This window comes from Fukomys damarensis, unplaced genomic scaffold (genome assembly GCF_012274545.1).
Source record: "Fukomys damarensis isolate Sample0158 unplaced genomic scaffold, DMR_v1.0_HiC HiC_scaffold_39, whole genome shotgun sequence".
Lineage (NCBI taxonomy): Eukaryota > Metazoa > Chordata > Mammalia > Rodentia > Bathyergidae > Fukomys > Fukomys damarensis.
The window spans coordinates 87,693,127-87,704,977 of record NW_022900951.1 but is presented as its reverse complement, the minus strand read 5'-3'; the positions used below and the strand labels follow the sequence as shown (position 1 = coordinate 87,704,977).

The window sequence follows — 11,851 nt, the reverse complement described above, 5'->3', positions numbered from 1 at the left end:
AACTAGAAAACAAGCAATTAACATTTATTTAGTAAAATATATAATACATTTATAGGGACTACAGTACCAATGTGTAGCCAACTACACAAAGGTACAAAATTATAAATACATGCTCCAGAAGGAGCACTATGGCCACTGTACAAGTAATATTGGTGGAATAAACCTCCAGCTTGATAAATCTGGTATTTTTGAGTGTTAAAGATGCAAGAGAGTGAGTGACAAATCTGACTTCAACAGGTGCACCTAGCAGCTTTCAATGAGCTTTACAGTCACTGAGTCAAATTTAGATGTGATTTTTAATAGAAAATTTATCTTTAGTAGAAATGTCCACAGTGCCTGTCACATAGCAGGAGACCAATCAATACTTTCTATACTTTTTTTTTTTTTTTTACAAGGGATCGAACTGGGGTCCTTGCACTTGCGAGGAAGGCGGTGGAACTACTGAGCTAAATCCCCAGCCCTCAATCAATAATTTTTAAAGGAACAACTGAATGAGTAAATGAAAGTTCTCAGCAAGTGGGTTTAAAAATCTCTTCTGTATCCTGAAGATCTTCATATCAGATATTAGAAAAAAACTAATTGTTATCCAGATGACTTTAGGTGTTTGGAATCTACCAAGTAGAAAAATAATCAAAGTTAAATTATTTATTGCATCTGCATTCTTTTGGGGGTTTTCCTTCATCAAGCTTTGTGATCTACCAGGCTTGCACCCTGCATTGAGCATGTACATTTGTCTCTGAGCTAATCCATGTAAAAGCCAGATGGAGACCCTGAGTTTGAGTTATTATTTAGTGGCAGAATCTGCAGGGCATTTTCTGTATTTCTCACAAGGCCAAGCATTTGCTTACTTTATACCCAAAAGACAGTGCTACCATCTGATCTGAAAAGTTGTAAAATGGCCAATGCTAAAGTAGTGGGTAGGAAGGTGACAGAAAAGAGAAGCACCAGCTTATTGATATTTGTCATTTTTATTTGCAATACTTTAGGTCCAAGTTTCAAACTGCAATATTTTTACACTCAAGACACAGTCATGCACAATCCATATCTCAATTTTCTATTGCTTCAACCACAATTTAAAATAACGATATTAGAAACAAAAATCCTTAAAAAAGATTGTATGCTGAGGGCAGAAGGATGGAACCATACCATCAGCAAGTCTACAAAAGAAATAACTTACTTAAAAATCAATCAAATGAAAAGACCATAAATACCTTTAATCCAAAGTTACAGAAGAATTTCACTATATATGGGTTTACAGATAACACATTTTGACAAAATTAATGCACAGCCAAATGAGACACAATTCTGTGAAACAGTGAAAATGTAGATCCTCCTCAATTTATTTTACCTGGATGTTGTGAATATAATTCTAGTAGACATCAATGCCCTTGTAATCTGGCTCCTACTGGGTGATGTATTCATATTTAAAACTCAATCCATTAATGGTTATTGGATTATCTTAGAACTCTTATTGTCACAAATGAATATAGTATATGTGGGTCCATAAAGCACACCACGCACAAGCACACACATTGAACTTGAGTTTTGCACTCAGGACTGGTTGGCACTCTGCTGTAGGCAGGCATGTGGGACCATCCACTACCTTCCAGTTTACCCTCTTTCCAGCGGCATACTCACACAACTGGCCAATCAGTGTGGGAGCTGTCATCGGAAACAATTTTTGGTTCCCAAGAAGTAAATTTGTCAACACTTCTCAATGACAAAAGCATATATTTGCTTTTTCGTTTCTCTCTGCAACTTCCAAATGCTTATGTTCACTCTTCGTAGTCTCAGCCATTAAAATGCATGAGATCTGCCATTTTGTGCCATTTATGAATTTAAATCTATAAGGTCTAGCACTGCTTTACAGGAAAGGAGAGGACTAACTACCATTCTATTTTAGCAAATATGACAGTGTATTTCTGCTCTCGTACAAATACTGACCACAGCTTAATGAAAACCAGATTTTACATATAGAGTATTTGGAAAATAAAAACTGGAAACATTCAACAGAGGACAAAAAAAAAACCAAACATTAAAACAAAAATAAAACAAAACAATTGTGAATAAATTGGAAGGCTGCCACAAGTTTAATCAACATTCTCTAGTATTATTAATTTCATTTACTGGAGTTTTTCCACCTTACATAATTCTAGTTTTTACACCGTAAGAGACCCAGGCTTAAGCATGTGATATTTGCCATTAGTTTGGCAAATTGAATTTGCAGAGTGACTTACTATACCACAGAATGTAAAGCTTTGGGAAAGATCTTGGAAAGCAGCTAGCCAGTATGATACTTTTATTTTACAGATGAGGAAACAGCAATAGAAAAGTTAAAGGAGTTGCCCAGGGTCATGCAGCAAGTTATTTCTAAAGCCCGTATTAGAATCAAGGTCTCCTTTCTAGGCTAGTATTCCTTCCACATCTGACTCATTCGCTAGAATTACTGCTAATTTTCTCTTAGGTCCTAAACCACCTGAACATGCTGCCTGTCTTAATGTTGTATTATGGGATAGAATCCACCTGATGGCAGTTTCTGAAGTAGACTCTGATGTCACTGACCAGAAAACATTATCTTGCAAGTTCCACCAAATTAAGTGTCAGTAAATGCTACAAGTCATATAGTATACTTATATTCAGAGGTGTGCATATGGAGGTGATATCTCAGTTTCCACATCTGCAGATTCAGAGATTCTCTTTAATATTAAACAGACATTCCAATGCATGAGAAGTTGGGTTAGATTCATTTGGTTACTACAAAAGAACAGGAATGTAGATCAGAAAAGAGTGAAAAGGTGAAAGCTAACCAACAGAAAGATTATAGTAGAATAAGTCTTTTATGAAAACCTCTTTCATAGAAAAACAATTCCATTATTTCCAAGGTCTCATTTATTTCCTTTCCAAGCCACATGAAAATATATGTTCACTCAATATCTGAGGCCCATTAGACTGTCAGTTTACAAATGCTGGATTTCAATCTTTTGCTCAGAGACTGGGAGATGTTTGTACCACTGGCTATGCCTTTACTTAATTGACTGTAAGTGGCAAGTAGCTTAGAAAACAACTATGAAAGTCAGCTGCAGATGGCAGGACTGACTTCCACTTTATGCTTAAAATGACTAATGAAAATACTATGAGTTTTTCTAGGTATAGATTCCACTTTTGATGATAAGTAACATATTGTTAAAGTCTTCACCTAAAATGTCTTTGACGCGTTAGAAGGACATTCTTCTCTTTTAGTAGATGGTCTCCCTTTCTCTTAAAATCACAATTACTTCACACAGCCTCTGATTAAGCAGTGCAAAAGCACATGGAGAACATCTCAAGTCAGAACTAATAGGAATGTAATTGAATGCCACAAGAGATAATCTGAAATATTTGTCTTAATGATTTCAGAATCAGCTTTTAATTGCAAGTCATAATTTCTCTAGACATCAGTGGGACATGCTTATTGGTCATTAAAAGAAGAATCCTACCTGAATGATATAATATCTTGTTGAGCAAGGAAATGATGGAGACTTTATCCTTTTAATCTTCCAAAATTCAACTTGAAAATTTGCTAAAATGACCCAGAAAAGTGGTACCTGAAACAAATGTTAATCAAAGGGGCTAAACAAATGGTCACCCCTTCTATCTAAAGTAGCCAAAATAGATACCTAGATGCCATGCCAAAGCAGAGGACAGCCTGTTTTAAAGGAGAATGAATTTGGAATTATAGTAGTGACATCTCCCTAGCATTGACATAGATAAGTCTCCTAAGAAAACATGTGCCATACCTGAGCATGTACCAACCTCAGCACGCAGGCAAGTATAAAGTCTATGGAATAATTGTAACTAGCAAATATCTATGCCCTGCATGCTCTGGGCTCTGGCCAGAAGGCATGTCCTTCTGGAGTCTTCTATGTTTCTAGAATTCCCTTTCTGATGTTTATTCATTATAAAGTAATATTAAGACAACCTTAAATAAAATTTCAAAAAGAAAATCACATAATCCTGCTGCCCCAACACAACTGATTTCCACTATCTGTGTACCCAGTCTTTGCCCATATGCACACTTATTTTTATATAGTTGTAGTCACTGTTTATGTTATTTAAAATTGATTTCATAGAATTTCTGAGAACTGGCAGCCTCATCAGAAATAACTCACTGAGCAAAGGAATATAATTATTTACATGATCTTTGAGCTGAGAAATATTCTTTATAGACAAACATCTCAAACTATCAAAACAGTTATACAGACAACAGGAAGCAATTTTGTATTTCTTTTTCTTTTAGCAATGGAATGTGCTTCACAGGGGAGGGATAGATGTGAGGATCAGGTGGTTAACATTGGTGTGCAATTCACAAGCCTGAAAGAAATCTGAGTAACACAATTAAAGAATAAATACTTGAGTTAAATTTTCTCATGTGACATGGCCATCCAGTAGCCAAAATGGAACATGGACACACAAATATTTACAATGACACATGGACAAGATCAGCAAGAACGAAGTCATTACCCAATATGGTGTCTGATTTGAGGGAACTGTGTCATCCCAAAATCCTTATGGGACTATGACAACGCAGCAGATCCTTGCTACAACATCAATGTTCTTTTCTTTCTTAAATAAATAATCTCTACTGTGCTTCACACCCTTACCTGACTTTCACATTGCCCTACTCCTATCCAGGACATTTGGAATCAACATTCGATGATGTGCCTTCGTTATTTTAGGGCACACTAACAACATTAAAGATCTGGATAAACTCACCTGTGTCAAGATAAGCTAAAAAAATCAAGGAAAGGAAAGAAACTATTAAACATCTGGAGTCCAAGTTGAATCAAGTGTACCAAATGTAAATCCTTCAGCATCATTTTGGCACGAGAAACAGCTTCTCTCTAATACTTACTGGAAATATACACAACTCTTCAACACAGGGAAGGGGCTTTAGAAGCTGTTCTCACCTGAAAATTTACATAGCTATAAATAAATTCATAAGAATAAAGCCTACTAGGATATGTCATCATCAAGACTTGGTACAAAGTGTTGATGAAGTAGTACCTGGCTCCTCATTGTTAATATGCTGAAGTAAAAGCATAAGGAACAGCCATTTCTCTGCCTACAGTGATCTGAAGGATCACTGCTCCAGGGTCTCCAAAATAACAAAACAGAAACAAAATTGCCTTTACAATACATAAGGGATGCAAACTGTCGACGAGTTAGTTGCTTCCCAACCAGGTTTTGGGCTCTCTACACTGGCAAGAGTATTACCACCAATGTACTGGATTTTATTTGCATCCCAGGTAATTCATTGAATTACCTGGAATTATGAGTGAAAAAATACTTTAAATGAAATCAAAATTACAGCCTGTCTATTTCATTAGAGCACTGTGAGACTAAAAATTTTAGACCTAGATACTTTTTTGCAAAGTATAACCTTATATGCACCAAATTAGTATTAGAATTAATTTTCTTTTCACATTTGTTGTTTTATCTCACTGTGAAAAATGTTTATTTTGGGGGAGGAAGTCAAGGTCAAGAACCTCTCAAATTGTATAGTAAAAGAAAATAGGAAATTCATCAGTGGTGTTTTCTAAACATAAACATGTGCATTGTAAGGTTAGTAGAAACTCTAACGAAAGTGCTTTCATTTTAAAGAAAGGATGGATGGATAGTTAGATGGATAGATGTACCTCGCAAAGAAGGAAAAAGGCCTATGTCATTGATCTCTTTCTCCTTCTTGCTTAATGTAGATAGGTTCTATTCAGATTTCTTATATACTACAAATTAAGAAGTCTTCTACAGCATAGACTATTAGCTTTTCAAAGGCTCAGAGAAACAACTTTTCAAAATTTATAAAATTGACAATAAAAGAAGCATATCCTTTTCTATACATAAACCTTCCAGGTATTTTTCAACTCTGGGAAGATTCAAGCAGTAGTAACTGTTGGATTTTTAAGAAATAGACATAGGGTGAAATGATAGTCAAATTTTGGTATTTTCCCCAAGCTACAAAAGGAATTCAGTTGGGCCAATATTTCGTGGAATATATGAGTGCAAGCCAAAATCATTTTCACTAGGGAATTTTAAGATCATTCGTGAACAGGCTTTTGAAATTCAAAAGCCTAAGGAACTAAAAGAACACATCATATCCCAAAACTGAAATTGGTGGCAAACAGGAAAAATGAGAAGTATTTAGAAACAAATGCTGATTGGGATGTACCTTTCACTGATCTCCCATTTCTTACAGAACTGAAAGCTTATTATATTTCTGTTCTTTTACTTTCAAAAAAATTTCAAAATGTGATAAATTGTCAAATTAAATCATTTCATCCTAATAAATATTGGATAATGGATATATTTCCTCCTGGTATGCCTGTTTTACAGTGCATATGTTCCACAAGCACAAGAGAGGCTTAAATCAGGGGCCTTTACCTTTGTTTAATGTAATGTCCAACAAGAATTTCAGTATTACATATATGTTTTATTTTCCTTTTGGCTCTCAGAGAAAGTCCCATCTTTGTTTAAATAATAGTTTCTCCTATCAGGATTTCCCAGGTTCAGGTTCACTCAAAAGGGATGCCCTTTTCAGTGGGTCCTTTTTCCATGGTCATGAAAATTAACAAGCTGGTTTTCATGACAAATCAACCATCTCTTAAGCATCCTTGTGAAAATATGATAGGATTTCACCATTCGAGCTTTATTTAGATATGGAATTTTCTAAAGCCCTTCCTGAACACTCATATTCCCTTCTGCTTTCAGAAAATGTCTTAAAAGAATCCTTTTCCAATACAAATGCAGAAAAATAGGTACACAAACCAAGCCACCACTATAGAAGAAGAATAAAAAATTGCAACTCTATTAGGGCATGGAGTTCCACATGTTCACACAGTACTTGCTCTATTTTTTTTTTGTTTGTTGGTTTTTTTGTTTTGTTTTTGTTTTTTTGCTTTGTGTTTTTGCTTTCTTTTTTAAAAAAAACATTTTGACATATTTCTTCTGGACATCTATTGACAATGCAAGTGAAAAACATCACATTAGGTAAGGGATTTTGAATGAGGTTTGAATGCAAGAGGGACTACTCTCTAACTTAAAAACAAACACAACACTATGAAGAGGAAGTGTGCACCTTTGAGAAATCTTTTTCTTCAAAGTGAATGCACAAAATGAGGGGATTCACTACTGGCTCTTTCGCTTCACGGTGGAAGTGACCACTTGATGGCCACTTCAACATTGCTGCCCTGTTTGGGCTGCAGTTCGGGCTTACAAATAAATTACATAATCTGAGGGAATAGGAAAAAAAGGCTTATAAGAAGTTTCTATTCATTTGAAAGTTAATGAACCCCCACCCAATTTGACTGTCTTTTCTTTATCTTTCCTGAAGCAAAATTTTAGTTCAGTCTTACTCATGAGGGAGATGGTGAGGGGTAAGGCTTGCAGTCCTAGCGACTGCTGTTCTTAATCGCTTCCTTTGCAGCAATAATCAGAGGAGTCAGGCTGGAGAGAGGCTTGGCTAATTTTAAAAATGGATGCTGCAAAAGAAAGAGAAAGAAAAGCATTACTGAAATTCTCCTCCAACAAATATATTACTTTACACTGTCAAACCACTTTTTTTGTTAGAATATATTGTGAGCATCCAATTAAACATCCTTTAATTTAAAATGTAGGGCCAGCTTTTGTCCTTTGAATGCTTTTGTCTTTCAGCATCATGAAACCCTCTGGATTCAGACCAGTACAAATGGAAACTCTGACTAGGGAACTTGTAGAATTCCACTGAGTTTGTACTGGTCTGAGTTTCTGCTTTTCTTGAAAAGATGAATTTACAGTATCTAGGGCAGCCCTCATTCTTGAAGAAGTATCTTCAGATGACTATTAAAGAATTTTACTCTGAAATCAATGGCTTCCTAATTGCTAAACCCAGTAGCTATGCCTCTACCATTTCTCTTTTTACTCCTCTGCAGTATTTAATGCAAGTGAATATCCTTCTTTGAATTGTTTCCTCTTTTGCGGCTTGTGAAATTGTACTGTGTTGGCCCCTCTCCATCATACTGCGTATGCACACTGATTACAGTATTTCCTCTCCATCTTTTTCCCTGGTTTGACTCCTTCCTCCTGCCTCCTGCATACTAGAATGTGGCATTTAACATCTTCCTTCTCCAATTTCCCTCCCTCCCTCCCTTCCTTTCTATCTCTCTTCTTTTCTTTTTCTAGCAGTATTGGGGATGGAGCCTAGGGTCTCACTGTATTATTTTGTTTTAGTACCAGGGATCGAACTCAGGATCTTATGCTGGTGAGGCAGGTGGTGGAACCACTGAGCTAAATCCCCGGCTCGGAGCCTAGGGTCTCATGTGTGCTAAGCAAGCATTCTACCACTGAGCCACATTCACCAGCCCTTCTTTTTTGAGACAAGGTCTTTCTAAATTGCCCAGGCTGGTCATGAACCTGCATCCTACTGCCTCATCCTTCCAAGTAGCTGGGATCACAGGCATGTACCACCACACCTAGCTCCAAACTACCTCAGATTTTATTTCCTTTTATGGTTTCAACTTATCATCAACTTTATGGGGACGACTCCCAAATTTATAGTATGTGACTTGATCTCTTGAACTCTAGTTCTTGTTCTCCAACTGCCTGCTGGATATTTCCTTAGTAATGTTCTTCTGTCACTTTAAATTCAACATTTAAACGATTGTTAAAGTATCCCAAACAGGATAATCTTGGATGATATAAGCTACAAGAATTCTGGAGTCAGAACATTTAGGTCCAATCCTCCCCTCTGCTTATTGTAATGGTTAAGTGAGGTAAGTGACAGTCCCTTTTAAGCTACACAGGGGCCAAGAAATGTTAACCATTGCATTGTCCTCTGTCATGTCCTTTTATTGATTGCCACTATTGATTTGATACCCTGAAGTCATTTTTATCTTCCCTTCCTATGTTCTACATGTAAACAGATACCAAGCAACTTCTCAATGTATCTTACATTTGTCTCTTGCTTTTCTTATGTCAGGCCTGACTGATTTAATCCTAAACTATAATAACCACCCCTGCCTAGAAATTTTTTTGTTGCTAATTCTGACTGCATACTACCAGATTAATCTTTCTAAATAAGGCTTTCTTTTCATCATATGTGCTCCTCAGATATCTGCAGTTCCAGCTGTTTCACTAGGTGTTCAAGGCTGTCTTTTCCAGATCTTATCTTTTGCAGCTCCTTTGCTTGAACCCTTTACTTTGGCCATTCATTGTGTTCCCTTTAACACTGCATACAAGCCATTGGCTGTGCTATAACACTCCCATCTGAAACCCATTCCTCTCTTTACTTACACTATTTAAAACTGACCTGTCCTTTAAGGCCCGGCAGAACTCCACTATTTGCCGACATGTTTTGATGAACATATTTATAGACGTATTTGTCTAACCAAACATTCACTACTTGAGCAGCCACTTGGTTTATATGAACCTCTAAACAGCCTTGGAAAACCTTTTCATGTGCTCTAGGAGACTGATCTTCTTGGGAATGGGAATCATACCATTTACAGACTTGTGTAACCCACTGCACTTATGTTTTGCAAACTGAAGTTGCTCAATAAATACTAACTGATGGACTGAGAACTAAGGGTATAGAAAAAGGCCCACAAATACTCAAGTACTCAAGACTTGTGTCTTTTCTCAGATCTTTCAGTGGCATGAATGTTATGAATCTCTCACCTTTGTGACCCCTAAAATGGGCAAAGATAGTCTAGAGTCAGAGAATGGGGAGACGTAGACTTAAGGAGATAGGCAGGTTATTGTTTATCTATAAAATGAAAAGATAAACTTCAATTTATAAAAAATATAGTTTTGCATCAGTTATCTAACTGGTTCAAATAAAAGTACTTTTGGAGAATGAATTAAGTTGGTAATTCAAAGATCTCCTTAGGTGTATAACTGCATTGAAAGAACCTGTATTTTCACTCATTCTTGAATAAAATCATAATAGAAATGATCCACCAAGATTCATATGGTGGGAAGGGTGAAGATTTGAAAGTGAATCAAAAACTTTAGGTTCTCATCTGTAGCTGAAGGCTGGATTCAGTAGGCAATTAACAAAAAGTCAGTTATAATGTCCCACAACAACTTGTGAAATGCTGACAGGTAGCAGCATAGAGAAGGTGCGGCATCTTCAGTTCCTATCAGTAGGTTTGATTCCGGGTATGATTTGAGCTGACATATATTTTGCATGGTTGTGGCTCTGTCACTGGAGGGAATTTAGAGGCAACAGGATTTTTTTTTAATGGTAGTGGTAGGGGGTGCGAAACACAGTTAATCTGTGTTTAATATTCTTCGTAACCAAGTATTGTACCTTTTGTTAAATTGGCTTATGAGTTCAAATTCACAGATATAACAGCAGTCATTGTTCTTAGATTTTGAAGAACTTGGTATATGCTCCCAAGGAACAGTCTCCAGCAATGAAGCTGTGTGGATAATCCTAGGCATGTACTATTTTAAAAAATAAATACATCTTTTTATCTGTATTTGTTTGTGTGTGATGTGTGATTGAAAGTCAGACAATCCAGGGCTCAAATCCAAGCTGTGCCACACAAGAGCGGTGTGAGCCTCAATTTCCACATATGTAAAATTGGATAACAGCACCAACCTTATAGAGTTATTTTAAGAATTAAATGAGATACTACTGTATGTAGAAATGTGGTAGATATTAGTTATTAATTATTGTCATATATACTAATCCCTGAGAGCCATGAAAAGGACAAATGGTTACAGAGGCACTCACCACTGGATGATACTCACCCAGGCAAGCAGGTGCCTGCCAATTGGCATCACAAGCAAAGGGGCTTTGATCAGTAAAGCATTAGAGTAGCAAATGCCATGGAAATAATTGCATAGTTATGTAGAGAATTACCTCCGGCCAAGAGCACCTGTATACGACATCCAGGGGCACAAGTAAAGTTTAGAACAAAACAGCAACACCAGAGGGTCACACTGCTTTTCTTCCTTGCAAAATAAGACTCCAGGAAGAACAAAAGAGATTTAAAGATTAAGCTGCCAACTTCTCAGAAGAAAGGCAACATGTCAATCAATCATGTATTAGATCCATGCCTATATTGATGTGCTTGTGGCCTAAAATCAAATGGTAACAGCCTAACTCTAACTACACATATCCTGACAGAACTCTCTTTCTGTCATATATTGAGATGTAAAAGTTCAATATAATATTTTATTTTCACCTGCAAAAGCTCCTTGGCAGATCCTCTCCTATCCACATCCATCTCAAGACAGCGATTTAAAAAGTCACGGAATACAGCTGACAGTCTCTCAGGATTCTGGAGCTCTGGGGTTCCATTAGTGGCTATCAGATATAATGCCTACAGAAAAAAATTAGAAAAATCCATTCAGTATATATACATTAGGATTATCAGTTGGCAGAGAAGGCCCAAATAGATTTTCTTCTGTTTTATATTCAGTGTTTTAAAAATTCCAATTTGATAAATGACACTGATATACATGCCACAATTTTTATTAACATTTAGACTATTAATCTTAGCAGAAACTGAAGTGTTCTACCCTCAAAATACTTGGATATAAAATTATAGGGTTGTCTTCTGAGATGTTAGCCAGTAAAAATTCATACAAGAAGAATGTGTGATTGATCACCTAGGAAATGAAGCTAAAGGATTTCCTGTAAATCTGTTGACTTAAAAGAGTTGGGATGCACACAGCCAATCACACTCCTCTGACTATTATCACAGGAAGGGGAAATGGAAAGTGTCTGCAATTTTCTAACTGCCTATCTTATTTGAAGAAAATTTGTGAGTCGATGTGGGATGAAGACAGTAGATTACAAAATTAGAGAAGTCCAAAAAAAAAAAAAAAA

General features: G+C 36.4%; 1 protein-coding gene across 7 annotated transcripts in view; it reads right to left on the bottom strand.

Moving 5' to 3' along the window:
- Positions 1 to 952: 952 nt before the first annotated feature.
- Pak3 (p21 (RAC1) activated kinase 3) overlaps positions 953 to 11,851 on the bottom strand; it is a 289,473-nt gene continuing 278,574 nt past the window's right edge. For 5 of the 7 annotated variants that reach the window (XM_033760113.1, XM_033760112.1, XM_033760111.1 and 2 more), the window contains 2 exons: positions 11,205 to 11,342; positions 953 to 7,514 (listed from right to left, as the gene is read on the bottom strand). In XM_033760113.1, coding sequence (XP_033616004.1) covers positions 7,425 to 7,514; positions 11,205 to 11,342 — 228 coding nt within the window. In that variant the 3' untranslated portion in view covers positions 953 to 7,424. Of the gene's footprint in view, positions 7,515 to 10,767; positions 10,896 to 11,204; positions 11,343 to 11,851 lie in introns of all 7 variants that reach the window. The other 2 variants (XR_004515782.1, XR_004515783.1) reach the window with 2 other exon arrangements.